General features: G+C 41.6%; 1 protein-coding gene across 1 annotated transcript; it reads left to right on the top strand.

Annotated features, from left to right (window-relative positions):
* Positions 1 to 21: 21 nt before the first annotated feature.
* Positions 22 to 2,149, top strand: LOC124265749 (adhesive plaque matrix protein-like; the record flags this gene model as incomplete). Its single annotated transcript, XM_046700571.1, has 1 exon — positions 22 to 2,149. A coding segment is annotated over one exon (525 nt), but the record flags the coding sequence as incomplete, so codon positions are not given.
* Positions 2,150 to 16,843: the final 14,694 nt, after the last annotated feature.

Genomic DNA, 16,843 nt, shown 5'->3' with positions numbered 1-16,843 from the left:
CAAGATCCCACGTACCACTAACGGACAACAGCCGCCAGCAGTCGTCAAGACCCAAAGTACCAATCACGGACAACAGCCGCCAGCAGTAGTCAAGATCCCACGTACCAATCACGGACAACAGCCGCCAGCAGTCGTCAAGATCCCACGTACCAATCACGGACAACAGCCGCCAGCAGTCGTCAAGATCCCACGTACCAATCACGGACAACAGCCGCCAGCAGTCGTCAAGATCCCACGTACCAATCACGGACAACAGCCGCCAGCAGTCGTCAAGATCCCACGTACCAATCACGGACAACAGCCGCCAGCAGTCGTCAAGATCCCACGTACCAATCACGGACAACAGCCGCCAGCAGTCGTCAAGATCCCACGTACCAATCACGGACAACAGCCGCCAGCAGTCGTCAAGATCCCACGTACCAATCACGGACAACAGCCGCCAGCAGTCGTCAAGATCCCACGTACCAATCAATGATGCTGGTTGACATTGTTAACTCACCCTATCGTCATCGTACACATTTTCTCAAACCATGTAAACATGTTTGAATGGACTGATTCTATGTTGTACATCTATTACTGCATTGTGAGATCTCATACTTTGTAGACCTACTTTAGTTTTGAATGAAAAACTATGAATACGCGATAGAAAGTAAAACATCTCTTTGACGTCAGTGCGTCACTTCCGACGTCAGCTGTATATCAGGATACATCAGATGTATATCAGGATACATCACTTGCATATCAGGATACATCAGATGTATATAAGGATACATCAGATGTATATAAGGATACATCACTTGTATATCAGGATACATCAGTTCTATATAAGGATACATCAGTTGTATATCAGGATACATCGCTTGTATATCAGAATATATCAGTTCTATATAAGGATATTTGTACATCAGGATACATCAGTTTTGTATAAGGATACATCTGTTGTATATCAGGATACATCAGTTGTATATCATGATACATCAGTTGTATAAAAGGATACATCACTTGTATATCAGGATATATCAGTTGTATATAAGGATAAATCAGTTGTATATCATGATACATCAGTTCTATATCAGGATACATCAGTTGTGTATGAGGACACACCAGTTACATATCATATATATATCAGTTGTATATCAGGATATACCAGTTGTATATCAGGATATACCAGTTGTATATCATAGATATATATCAGTTGTATATCAGTATATTTCGGTTGTATATCAGGATAATGTCCTAACATGAAGCGTCTTGTAGTGGATGTTACCATGGCAACGCCTCGAGTGACTCCACAGTGAACTTAATTTGTGTTTTTTGCCAGACAGGCAACTCTTAGCTGTCTGTCCCAATCATCCTATATGTATATCACACGACTAGATGTTACACAGACAGGTAACTCTTAGCTGTCTGTCCCAATCATTCTATATGTATATCACACGACTAGATGTTACACAGACGGGTAACTCTTAGCTGTCTGTCCCAATCATTCTATATGTATATCACACGACTAGATGTTACACAGACGGGTAACTCTTAGCTGTCTGTCCCAATCATTCTATATGTATATCACACGACTAGATGTTACACAGACGGGTAACTCTTAGCTTTCTGTCCCAATCATTCTATATGTATATCACACGACTAGATGTTACACACAGAGGTACCTATTCTCTATTTATATCACACGACTAGATGTTACACAGATAGGTAACTATTCTCTATTTATATCTCACAACTAGATGTTACACACAGAGGTACCTATTCTCTATTTATATCACACGACTAGATGTTACACAGATAGGTAACTATTCTCTATTTATATCACACGACTAGATGTTACACAGAGTGCTAATTATTCTCTATTTATATCACACGACTAGATGTTACACAGAGAGCTAATTATTCTCTATTTATATCACCCAACTAGAAGTTATAAAAACAGGTAATTATTCTCTATTTATATCACGCGACTAGAAGTTACACAGAGATCTAATTATTCTCTATTTATATCACACGACTATATTTTACACAGACAGGTAACTATTCTCTATTTATATGTAGTGTGGCATGTCCACATCTTTTATTTCATTTACCACGTTTGTTAGATGTGTTGGATAAATGATGTTAGCAAACAATGTTCTTTAGTTAATTTTGTGAATAAATCTTTATGTACCCAAAGAAAAGGTATAATAGCCCTTTCTGTCAACGAAAAAGCAACACTCGAAGTTTTCTGAATAAACTCCTTTTTACACATCCACACTGAAATCGAAAAATCCATTCGCTCATATAATGACAAGATTTTGGTGATTCGTTAGTATGAATAACTTGCATTTTCCTATATTTCTTTACAAAGTACCAAAAATGTTATCTAGAGGTGCATGCACATATAGGTGATCATGTCTGTCTATATCCAGGGGAACATGCAGATACAGGCGATCATGTCTGTCTATATCCAGGGGAACATGCAGATACAGGTGATCATGTCTGTCTATATCCAGGGGAACATGCAGATACAGGCGATCATGTCTGTCTATATCCAGGGGAACAAGCAGATACAGGTGATCATGTCTGTCTATATCCAGGGAACATGCAGATACAGGTGATCATGTCTGTCTATATCCAGGGGAACATGCAGATACAGGCGATCATGTCTGTCTATATCCAGGGAACAAGCAGAATACAGGTGATCATGTCTGTCTATATCCAGAGGAACATGCAGATACAGGCGATCATGTCTGTCTATATCCAGGGGAACAAGCAGATACAGGTGATCATGTCTGTCTATATCCAGGGGACATGCAGATACAGGTGATCATGTCTGTCTATATCCAGGGGAACATGCAGATACAGGCGATCATGTCTGTCTATATCCAGGGGAACAAGCAGATACAGGTGATCATGTCTGTCTATATCCAGGGGAACATGCAGATACAGGTGATCATGTCTGTCTATATCCAGGGAACATGCAGATACAGGCGATCATGTCTGTCTCATATCCAGGGGAACAAGCAGATACAGGTGATCATGTCTGTCTATATCCAGGGGACATGCAGATACAGGTGATCATGTCTGTCTATATTCAGGGGAACATGCAGATACAGGCGATCATGTCTGTCTATATCCAGGGGAACAAGCAGATACAGGTGATCATGTCTGTCTATATCCAGAGGAACATGCAGATACAGGCGATCATGTCTGTCTATATCCAGGGGAACAAGCAGATACAGGTGATCATGTCTGTCTATATCCAGGGGAACATGCAGATACAGGCGATCATGTCTGTCTATATCCAGGGGAACAAGCAGATACAGGTGATCATGTCTGTCTATATGCAGAGGAACATGCAGATACAGGTGATCATGTCTGTCTATATGCAGGGGGACATGCAGATACAGGTGATCATGTCTGTCTATATCCAGAGGAACATGCAGATACAGGTGATCATGTCTGTCTATATCCAGGGGAACATGCAGATACAGGTGATCATGTCTGTCTATATCCTGAGGAACATGCAGATACAGGCGATTATGTCTGTCTGTATCCTGACTAACATGCACATACAGATGATCATGTCTGTCGATATCCAGGGGAACATGCACATATAGGTGATCATGTCTGTCTATATCCAGGGGAACATGCACATATAGGTGATCATGTCTGTCTATATCCAGGGGAACATGCATAAACAGGTGATCATGTATGTCTGTATCCTGACTAACATGCAGATACAGGTGATCATGTCTGTTTGTATCCTGACTAACATGCACATACAGATGATCATGTCTGTCTGTATCCAGAGGAACATGCAGATACAGGTGATCATGTATTTCTCTATCGTGAGGAAGTTGCAGATACAGATGATCATGTCTGTCTATATCAAGAGGAACAGGCAGATAAAGGTGATCATGTCTGTCTATATCCAGAGGAACATGCAGATAGAGATGATCATGTCTGTCTATATCCAGAGAAACATGCAGATACAGGTGATCATGTATGTCTGTATCCTGACTAATATGCAGATACAGGTGATCATGTCTGTGTGTATCCTGACTAACATGCACATACAGATCATCATGTCTGTCTGTATCCAGAGGAACATGCAGATACAGGTGATCATGTATTTCTCTATCGTGAGGAAGTTGCAGATACAGATGATCATGTCTGTCTATATCAAGAGGAACAGGCAGATAAAGGTGATCATGTCTGTCTATATCCAGAGGAACATGCAGATAGAGATGATCATGTCTGTCTATATCCAGAGAAACATGCAGATACAGGTGATCATGTATGTCTGTATCCTGACTAATATGCAGATACACGTGATCATGTCTGTCTGTATCCTGACTTACATGCAGATACATATGATCTTGTATGTCTATTTCCAGGGGAACATGCAGATACAGGTGATCATGTCTTTCTATATCCAGGGGAACATGCAGCCACAGGTGATCATGTCTGTCTATATCCAGGGGAACATGCAGCCACAGGTGATAATGTCTGTCTATATCCAGGGGGACATGCAGATACAGGTGATCATGTCTGTCTATATCCAGGGGAACATGCAGATACAGGTGATCATGTCTGTCTATATCCAGGGAACATGCAGATACAGGTGATCATGTCTGTCTATATCCAGGGGAACATGCAGATACAGATGATCATGTCTGTCTATATCCAGGGGAACATGCAGATACAGGTGATCATGTCTGTCTATATCCAGGGGAACATGCAGATACAGGTGATCATGTCTGTCTATATCCAGGGGAACATGCAGATACAGATGATCATGTCTGTCTATATCCAGGGGAACATGCAGATACAGGTGATCATGTCTGTCTATATCCAGAGGAACATGCAGATACAGGTGATCATGTCTGTCTATATCCAGGGGAACATGAAGATACAGGTGATCATGTCTGTCTATATCCAGGGGAACATGCAGATACAGGTGATCATGTCTGTCTATATCCAGGGGAACATGCGGATACAGGCGATCATGTCTGTCTATATCCAGGGGGACATGCAGATACAGGTGATCATGTCTGTCTATATCCAGGGGGACATGCAGATACAGGTGATCGTGTCTGTCTATATCCTGACAACATGCACATACAGATGATCATGTCTGTCTATATCAAGGGGAACATGCACATATAGGTGATCATGTCTGTCTATATCCAGGGGAACATGCACATATAGGTGATCATGTCTGTCTATATCCAGGGGAACATGCATATACAGGTGATCATGTATGTCTGTATCCTGACTAACATGCAGATACAGGTGATCATGTCTGTCTGTATCCTCACTAACATGCACATACAGGTGATCATGTCTGTCTGTATCCAGAGGAACATGCAGATACAGGTGATCATGTATTTCTCTATCGTGAGGGAAGTTGCAGATACAGATGATCATGTCTGTCTATATCCAGAGGAACAGGCAGATACAGGTGATCATGTCTGTCTATATCCAGAGGAACATGCAGATACAGATGATCATGTCTGTCTATATCCAGAGGAACATGCAGATACAGGTGATCATGTATGTCTGTATCCTGACTAATATGCAGATACAGGTGATCATGTCTGTGTGTATCCTGACTAATAATAATAATAATAATAATAATGTCACTTATAAAGCGCAAATGTCCACACACTTATGAATGCTCAATGCGCTGAAAAGAATTGAGTAAAAGAGTCAATCATAGGCACTTTGAAACAGGTGAGTTTTAACTTTTCACTTGAAAGTTGAGAGAGATTCACATAGTTTGATTTCTAAAGGTAAAGAGTTCCAAAGAGTTGGTGCAACATAGGAGAAATCCCTTTTCCCATACGAAACTAGGTGGAATTTGGGAACTTGTAGTAGGTGCTGATTCTGGGACCGGAGTGATCTTGATGGAATGTATTCTGTGATGAGTTCGGTGAGATATTCTGGAGCTTGATTGTGGAGACAGCGGAAAGTGATGCAGAGTAGTTTGAAGTCGATTCTCTGTTGAACAGGCAACCAATGTAAGGATTTGAGAACAGGAGAGATGTGATCAGATTTAGTCTTCCGAGAAATAATTCTTGCAGCTGTATTCTGTACTTTCTGTAGTCTTGAGATATTGTGTTTGCTGAGGCCGATCAACAGTCCATTGCAGTAGTCTAGTCTGGATAGCACTAGACATCTGACTAGGATGTGGGCACATTCCGCTGTGATGTAATTCCTGATGTTTCCTATGGCTTTAAGATGAAAATAACATGATTTGCATATTCTGTTGACTTGCTCCTGCAGTGAAAGGTCTGCGTCAATCTGAACTCCTAGGTCTTTCACAAGTCTCGATGTAGACACTTGTGCTGAACCAATTGTGACTTCATTTCTGAGATGAGTTAGGTGATGCTTTCTGCCAACAAGTAGAACCTCTGTTTTTTCATCATTGAGCTTTAGTGTTTGGCCGTTCATCCATGATTTTATTCCGGCAGTGCAGAGTTCTAGTTGTTGGACGCTGGTGATAGTAACGCAGGTGTGAAAGGCTTCAGGCGTTGGGTATCATCTGCATACGAATAGTTCGAGATTTTGACTAACATGCACATACAGATAATCATGTCTGTCTATATCCAGAGGAACATGCACATACAGATGATCATGTCTGTCTGTATCCAGAGGAACATGCAGACACACGTGATCATGTATGTCTGTATCCCTGACTAACATGCAGATGCATATGATCTTGTATGTCTATTTCCAGGGGAACATGCAGATACAGGTGATCATGTCTGTCTATATCCAGGGGAACATGCAGATACAGGTGATCATGTCTGTTTATATGCAGGGGAACATGCAGCCACAGGTGATCATGTCTGTCTACATCCAGGGGAACATGCAGCCACAGGTGATCATATCTGTCTATATCCAGGGGAACATGCAGATACAGGTGATCATATCTGTCTATATCCAGGGGAACATGCAGATACAGGTGATCATGTCTGTCTATATCCAGGGGAACATGCAGATACAGGTGATCATGTCTGTCTATATCCAGAGGAACATGCAGATACAGGTGATCATGTATGTCTGTATCCTGACTAATATGCAGATACAGGTGATCATGTCTGTGTGTATCCTGACTAATAATAATAATAATAATAATAATGTCACTTATAAAGCGCAAATGTCCACACACTTATGAATGCTCAATGCGCTGAAAAGAATTGAGTAAAAGAGTCAATCATAGGCACTTTGAAACAGGTGAGTTTTAACTTTTCACTTGAAAGTTGAGAGAGATTCACATAGTTTGATTTCTAAAGGTAAAGAGTTCCAAAGAGTTGGTGCAACATAGGAGAAATCCCTTTTCCCATACAGAAACTAGGTGGAATTTGGGAACTTGTAGTAGGTGCTGATTCTGGGACCGGGTGATCTTGATGGAATGTATTCTGTGATGAGTTCGGTGAGATATTCTGGAGCTTGATTGTGGAGACAGCGGAAAGTGATGCAGAGTAGTTTGAAGTCGATTCTCTGTTGAACAGGCAACCAATGTAAGGATTTGAGAACAGGAGAGATGTGATCAGATTTAGTCTTCCGAGAAATAATTCTTGCAGCTGTATTCTGTACTTTCTGTAGTCTTGAGATATTGTGTTTGCTGAGGCCGATCAACAGTCCATTGCAGTAGTCTAGTCTGGATAGCACTAGACATCTGACTAGGATGTGGGCACATTCCGCTGTGATGTAATTCCTGATGTTTCCTATGGCTTTAAGATGAAAATAACATGATTTGCATATTCTGTTGACTTGCTCCTGCAGTGAAAGGTCTGCGTCAATCTGAACTCCTAGGTCTTTCACAAGTCTCGATGTAGACACTTGTGCTGAACCAATTGTGACTTCATTTCTGAGATGAGTTAGGTGATGCTTTCTGCCAACAAGTAGAACCTCTGTTTTTTCATCATTGAGCTTTAGTGTTTGGCCGTTCATCCATGATTTTATTCCGGCAGTGCAGAGTTCTAGTTGTTGGACGCTGGTGATAGTAACGCAGGTGTGAAAGGCTTCAGGCGTTGGGTATCATCTGCATACGAATAGTTCGAGATTTTGACTAACATGCACATACAGATAATCATGTCTGTCTATATCCAGAGGAACATGCACATACAGATGATCATGTCTGTCTGTATCCAGAGGAACATGCAGACACACGTGATCATGTATGTCTGTATCCTGACTAACATGCAGATGCATATGATCTTGTATGTCTATTTCCAGGGGAACATGCAGATACAGGTGATCATGTCTGTCTATATCCAGGGGAACATGCAGATACAGGTGATCATGTCTGTTTATATGCAGGGGAACATGCAGCCACAGGTGATCATGTCTGTCTACATCCAGGGGAACATGCAGCCACAGGTGATCATATCTGTCTATATCCAGGGGAACATGCAGATACAGGTGATCATATCTGTCTATATCCAGGGGAACATGCAGATACAGGTGATCATGTCTGTCTATATCCAGGGGAACATGCAGATACAGGTGATCATGTCTGTCTATATCCAAGGGATCATGCAGATATAGGTGATCATGTCTGTCTATATCCTGAGGAACATGCAGATACAGGTGATCATGTCTGTCTATATCCAGGGGAACATGCAGATACAGGTGATCATGTCTGTCTATATCCAGGGGAACATGCAGATACAGGTGATCATGTCTGTCTATATCCAGAGGAACATGCAGATACAGGTGATCATGTCTGTCTCTATCCAGGGGAACATGAAGATACAGGTGATCATGTCTGTCTATATCCAGGGGAACATGCAGATACAGGTGATCATATCTGTCTATATCCAAGGGAACATGCAGATACAGGTGATCATGTCTGTCTATATCCTGAGGAACATGCAGATACAGGCAATTATGTCTGTCTGTATCCTGACTAACATGCACATACAGATGATCATGTTTGTCTATATCCTGACCAACACGCACATACAGGTGATCATGTCTGTCTGTATCAAGAGGAACATGCAGATACAGGTGATCATGTCTGTCTATATCCAACTGAACATGCAGATACAGGTGATCATGTCTGTCTATATCCAGGGGAACATGCAGATACAGGTGATCATGTCTGTCTATATGCAGAGGAACATGCAGATACAGGTGATCATGTCTGTCTATATCCAGGGGAACATGCAGCCACAGGTGATCATGTCTGTCTATATCCAGGGGAACATGCAGCCACAGGTGATCATGTCTGTCTATATCCAGGGGAACATGCAGATACAGGTGATCATATCTGTCTATATCCAGGGAAACATACAGATACAGGTGATCATGTCTGTCTATATCCTGAGGAACATGCAGATACAGGCGATCATGTCTGTGTATATCCAGGGGAACATGCAGATACAGGTGATCATGTCTGTCTATATCCAGGGGAACATGCAGATACAGGTGATCATGTCTGTCTATATCCAGGGGAACATGCAGATACAGGTGATCATGTCTGTCTATATCCAGGGGAACATGCAGATACAGGTGATCATGTCTGTCTATATCCAGGGGAACATGCAGATACAGGTGATCATGTCTGTCTATATCCTGACTAACATGCACATACAGATGATCATGTCTGTCTATATCAAGTGGAACATGCACATATAGGTGATCATGTCTGTCTATATCCAGGGGAACATGCACATATAGGTGATCATGTCTGTCTATATCCAGGGGAACATGCATATACAGGTGATCATGTCTGTCTATATCCAGGGGAACATGCAGATACAGGTGATCATGTCTGTCTATATCCAGGGGAACATGCAGATACAGGTGATCATGTCTGTCTATATCCTGACTAACATGCACATACAGATGATCATGTCTGTCTATATCAAGGGGAACATGCACATATAGGTGATCATGTCTGTCTATATCCAGGGGAACATGCACATATAGGTGATCATGTCTGTCTATATCCAGGGGAACATGCATATACAGGTGATCTTGTATGTCTATATCCTCACTAACATGCAGATACAGATGATCATGTCTGTCTATATCCAAAGGAACATGCAGGTACAGGTGATCATGTTTGTCTGTATCCTGACTAATATGCACATACAGATCATCATGTCTGTCTATATCCAGGGGAACATGCAGATATACGTGATCATGTCTGTCTGTATCCTGACTAACATGCAGATACATATGATCTTGTCTGTCTATATCCAGGGGAACATGCAGATACAGGTGATCATGTCTGTCTATATGCAGAGGTACATGCAGATACAGGTGATCATGTATGTCTGTATCCTGACTAACATGCAGATACAGGTGATCATGTCTGTCTGTATCCTGACTAACATGCACATACAGATGATCATGTCTGTCTATATCCAGGGGAACATGCAGATACAGGTGATCATATCTGTCTATATCCAGGTGAACATGCACATACAGGTGATCATGTCTGTCTATATCCAGGGGATCATGCAGCCACAGGCGATCATGCCTGTCTATATCCAGGGGAACATGCAGATACAGGTGATCATGTCTGTCTGTATCCTCACTAACATGCACATACAGATGATCATGTCTGTCTGTATCCAGAAGAACATGGAGATACAGGTGATCATGTATTTCTCTATCGTGAGGAAGTTGCAGATACAGATGATCATGTCTGTCTATATCCAGAGGAACATGGAGATAAAGGTGATCATGTCTGTCTATATCCAGAGGAACATGTAGATACAGATGATCATGTCTGTCTATATCCAAAGGAACATGCAGATACAGGTGATCATGTATGTCTGTATCCTGACTAATATGCACATACAGATCATCATTTCTTTAAATATCCAGAGGAACATGCAGATACACGTGATCATGTCTGTCTGTATCCTGACTAACATGCAGATACATATGATCTTGTCTGTCTATATCCAGGGGAACATGCAGATACAGGTGATCATGTCTGTCTATATCCAGGGGAACATGCAGATACAGGTGATCATGTCTGTCTATATCCTGACTAACATGCACATACAGATGATCATGTCTGTCTATATCAAGGGGAACATGCACATATAGGTGATCATGTCTGTCTATATCCAGGGGAACATGCACATATAGGTGATCATGTCTGTCTATATCCAGGGGAACATGCATATACAGGTGATCATGTCTGTCTATATGCAGAGGAACATGCAGATACAGATGATCATGTCTGTCTATATCCAGGGGAACATGCAGATACAGGTGATCATGTCTGTCTATATCCAGGGGAACATGCAGATACAGGTGATCATGTCTGTCTATATGCAGAGGAACATGCAGATACAGGTGATCATGTCTGTCTATATCCAGGGGAACATGCAGATACAGGTGATCATGTCTGTCTATATCCAGGGGAACATGCAGATACAGGTGATCATGTCTGTCTATATCCTGACTAACATGCACATACAGATGATCATGTCTGTCTATATCAAGGGGAACATGCACATATAGGTGATCATGTCTGTCTATATCCAGGGGAACATGCACATATAGGTGATCATGTCTGTCTATATCCAGGGGAACATGCATATACAGGTGATCTTGTATGTCTATATCCTCACTAACATGCAGATACAGGTGATCATGTCTGTCTGTATCCTCACTAACATGCACATACAGATGATCATGTCTGTCTGTATCCAGAGGAACATGCAGCTACAGGTGATCATGTATTTCTCTATCGTGAGGAAGTTGCAGATACAGATGGTCATGTCTGTCTATATCCAGAAGAACATGGAGAGAAAGGTGATCATGTCTGTCTATATCCAGAGGAACATGCAGATAGAGATGATCATGTCTGTCTATATCCAAAGGAACATGCAGGTACAGGTGATCATGTTTGTCTGTATCCTGACTAATATGCACATACAGATCATCATGTCTGTCTATATCCAGGGGAACATGCAGATACACGTGATCATGTCTGTCTGTATCCTGACTAACATGCAGATACATATGATCTTGTCTGTCTATATCCAGGGGAACATGCAGATACAGGTGATCATGTCTGTCTATATGCAGAGGTACATGCAGATACAGGTGATCATGTATGTCTGTATCCTGACTAACATGCAGATACAGGTGATCATGTCTGTCTGTATCCTGACTAACATGCACATACAGATGATCATGTCTGTCTATATCCAGGGGAACATGCAGATACAGGTGATCATATCTGTCTATATCCAGGTGAACATGCACATACAGGTGATCATGTCTGTCTATATCCAGGGGATCATGCAGCCACAGGCGATCATGCCTGTCTATATCCAGGGGAACATGCAGATACAGGTGATCATGTCTGTCTGTATCCTCACTAACATGCACATACAGATGATCATGTCTGTCTGTATCCAGAAGAACATGCAGATACAGGTGATCATGTATTTCTCTATCGTGAGGAAGTTGCAGATACAGATGATCATGTCTGTCTATATCCAGAGGAACATGGAGATAAAGGTGATCATGTCTGTCTATATCCAGAGGAACATGCAGATACAGATGATCATGTCTGTCTATATCCAAAGGAACATGCAGATACAGGTGATCATGTATGTCTGTATCCTGACTAATATGCACATACAGATCATCATTTCTTTATATATCCAGAGGAACATGCAGATACACGTGATCATGTCTGTCTGTATCCTGACTAACATGCAGATACATATGATCTTGTCTGTCTATATCCAGGGGAACATGCAGATACAGGTGATCATGTCTGTCTATATGCAGAGGTACATGCAGATACAGGTGATCATGTATGTCTGTATCCTGACTAATATGCACATACAGATCATCATTTCTTTAAATATCCAGAGGAACATGCAGATACACGTGATCATGTCTGTCTGTATCCTGACTAAGATGCAGATACATATGATCTTGTCTGTCTATATCCAGGGGAACATGCAGATACAGGTGATCATGTCTGTCTATATGCAGAGGTACATGCAGATACAGGTGATCATGTATGTCTGTATCCTGACTAACATGCAGATACAGGTGATCATGTTTGTCTGTATCCTGACTAATATGCACATACAGATCATCATGTCTGTCTATATCCAGGGGAACATGCAGATACACGTGATCATGTCTGTCTGTATCCTGACTAACATGCAGATACATATGATCTTGTCTGTCTATATCCAGGGGAACATGCAGATACAGGTGATCATGTCTGTCTATATCCTGACTAACATGCACATACAGATGATCATGTCTGTCTATATCAAGTGGAACATGCACATATAGGTGATCATGTCTGTCTATATCCAGGGGAACATGCACATATAGGTGATCATGTCTGTCTATATCCAGGGGAACATGCATATACAGGTGATCATGTCTGTCTATATCCAGGGGAACATGCAGATACAGGTGATCATGTCTGTCTATATCCAGGGGAACATGCAGATACAGGTGATCATGTCTGTCTATATCCTGACTAACATGCACATACAGATGATCATGTCTGTCTATATCAAGGGGAACATGCACATATAGGTGATCATGTCTGTCTATATCCAGGGGAACATGCACATATAGGTGATCATGTCTGTCTATATCCAGGGGAACATGCATATACAGGTGATCTTGTATGTCTATATCCTCACTAACATGCAGATACAGATGATCATGTCTGTCTATATCCAAAGGAACATGCAGGTACAGGTGATCATGTTTGTCTGTATCCTGACTAATATGCACATACAGATCATCATGTCTGTCTATATCCAGGGGAACATGCAGATACACGTGATCATGTCTGTCTGTATCCTGACTAACATGCAGATACATATGATCTTGTCTGTCTATATCCAGGGGAACATGCAGATACAGGTGATCATGTCTGTCTATATGCAGAGGTACATGCAGATACAGGTGATCATGTATGTCTGTATCCTGACTAACATGCAGATACAGGTGATCATGTCTGTCTGTATCCTGACTAACATGCACATACAGATGATCATGTCTGTCTATATCCAGGGGAACATGCAGATACAGGTGATCATATCTGTCTATATCCAGGTGAACATGCACATACAGGTGATCATGTCTGTCTATATCAGGGGATCATGCAGCTACAGGCGATCATGCCTGTCTATATCAGGGGAACATGCAGATACAGAGTGATCATGTCTGTCTGTATCCTCACTAACATGCACAGATGATCATGTCTGTCTGTATCCAGAAGAACATGCAGATACAGGTGATCATATGTATTTCTATCGTGAGGAAGTTGCAGATACAGATGATCATGTCTGTCTATATCCAGAGGAACATGGAGATAAAGGTGATCATGTCTGTCTATATCCAGAGGAACATGCAGATACAGATGATCATGTCTGTCTATATCCAAAGGAACATGCAGATACAGGTGATCATGTATGTCTGTATCCTGACTAATATGCACATACAGATCATCATTTCTTTAAATATCCAGAGGAACATGCAGATACACGTGATCATGTCTGTCTGTATCCTGACTAACATGCAGATACATATGATCTTGTCTGTCTATATCCAGGGGAACATGCAGATACAGGTGATCATGTCTGTCTATATCCAGGGGAACATGCAGATACAGGTGATCATGTCTGTCTATATCCAGGGGAACATGCAGATACAGGTGATCATGTCTGTCTATATCCTGACTAACATGCACATACAGATGATCATGTCTGTCTATATCAAGGGGAACATGCACATATAGGGTGATCATGTCTGTCTATATCCAGGGGAACATGCACATATAGGTGATCATGTCTGTCTATATCAGGGGAACATGCATATACAGGTGATCATGTCTGTCTATATGCAGAGGAACATGCAGATACAGGTGATCATGTTCTGTCATATCCAGGGGAACATGCAGATACAGGTGATCATGTCTGTCTATATCCAGGGGAACATGCAGATACTAATTGATCATGTCTGTCTATATCCTGACTAACATGCACATACAGATGATCATGTCTGTCTATATCAAGGGGAACATGCACATATAGGTGATCATGTCTGTCTATATCAGGGGAACATGCACATATAGGTGATCATGTCTGTCTATATATCAGGGGAACATGCATATACAGGTGATCTTGTATGTCTATATACTCACTAACATGCAGATACAGGTGATCATGTCTGTTCGTATCCTCACTAACATGCACATACAGATGATCATGTCTGTCTGTATCAGAGGAACATGCAGCTACAGGTGATCATGTATTTCTCTATCGTGAGGAAGTTGCAGATACAGATGGTCATGTCGGTGTCTATATCCAGAGGAACATGGAGAGAAAGGTGATCATGTCTGTCTATATCCAGAGGAACATGCAGATAGAGATGATCATGTCTGTCTATATCCAAAGGAACATGCAGGTACAGGTGATCATGTTTGTCTGTATCCTGACTAATATGCACATACAGATCATCATGTCTGTCTATATCCAGGGGAACATGCAGATACACGTGATCATGTCTGTCTGTATCCTGACTAACATGCAGATACATATGATCTTGTCTGTCTATATCAGGGGAACATGCAGATACAGGTGATCATGTCTGTCTATATGCAGAGGTACATGCAGATACAGGTGATCATGTATGTCTGTATCCTGACTAACATGCAGATACAGGTGATCATGTCTGTCTGTATCCTGACTAACATGCACATACAGATGATCATGTCTGTCTATATCCAGGGGAACATGCAGATACAGGTGATCATATCTGTCTATATCCAGGTGAACATGCACATGTTAGGTGATCATGTCTGTCATATCCAGGGGATCATGCAGCCACAGGCGATCATGCCTGTCTATATCAGGGGAACATGCAGATACAGGTGATCATGTCTGTCTGTATCCTCACTAACATGCACATACAGATGATCATGTCTGTCTGTATCCAGAAGAACATGCAGATACAGGTGATCATGTATTTCTCTATCGTGAGGAAGTTGCAGATACAGATGATCATGTCTGTCTATATCCAGAGGAACATGGAGATAAAGGTGATCATGTCTGTCTATATCCAGAGGAACATGCAGATACAGATGATCATGTCTGTCTATATCCAAAGGAACATGCAGATACAGGTGATCATGTATGTCTGTATCCTGACTAATATGCACATACAGATCATCATTTCTTTATATATCCAGAGGAACATGCAGATACACGTGATCATGTCTGTCTGTATCCTGACTAACATGCAGACATATGATCTTGTCTGTCTATATATCAGGGGAACATGCAGATACAGGTGATCATGTCTGTCTATATGCAGAGGTACATGCAGATACAGGTGATCATGTATGTCTGTATCCTGACTAATATGCACATACAGATCATCATTTCTTTAAATATCCAGAGGAACATGCAGATACACGTGATCATGTCTGTCTGTATCCTGACTAAGATGCAGATACATATGATCTTGTCTGTCTATATCCAGGGGAACATGCAGATACAGGTGATCATGTCTGTCTATATGCAGAGGTACATGCAGATACAGGTGATCATGTATGTCTGTATCCTGACTAACATGCAGATACAGGTGATCATGTCTGTCTGTATCCTGACTAACATGCACATACAGATGATCATGTCTGTCTATATCCAGGGGAACATGCAGATACAGGTGATCATATCTGTCTATATCCAGGGGAACATGCACATACAGGTGATCATGTCTGTCGATATCCAGGGGAACATGCAGCCACAGGCGATCATGTCTGTCTATATCCAAGGGAACATGCAGATACAGATGATCATGTCTGTCTATATCCTGTGGA

Source organism: Haliotis rubra, unplaced genomic scaffold (assembly GCF_003918875.1).
Source record: "Haliotis rubra isolate DU_JTF1 unplaced genomic scaffold, ASM391887v1 Scf991, whole genome shotgun sequence".
Lineage (NCBI taxonomy): Eukaryota > Metazoa > Mollusca > Gastropoda > Lepetellida > Haliotidae > Haliotis > Haliotis rubra.
The sequence above is the reverse complement of the archived record's forward strand: the minus strand, read 5'-3'. Positions and strand labels throughout refer to the sequence as shown.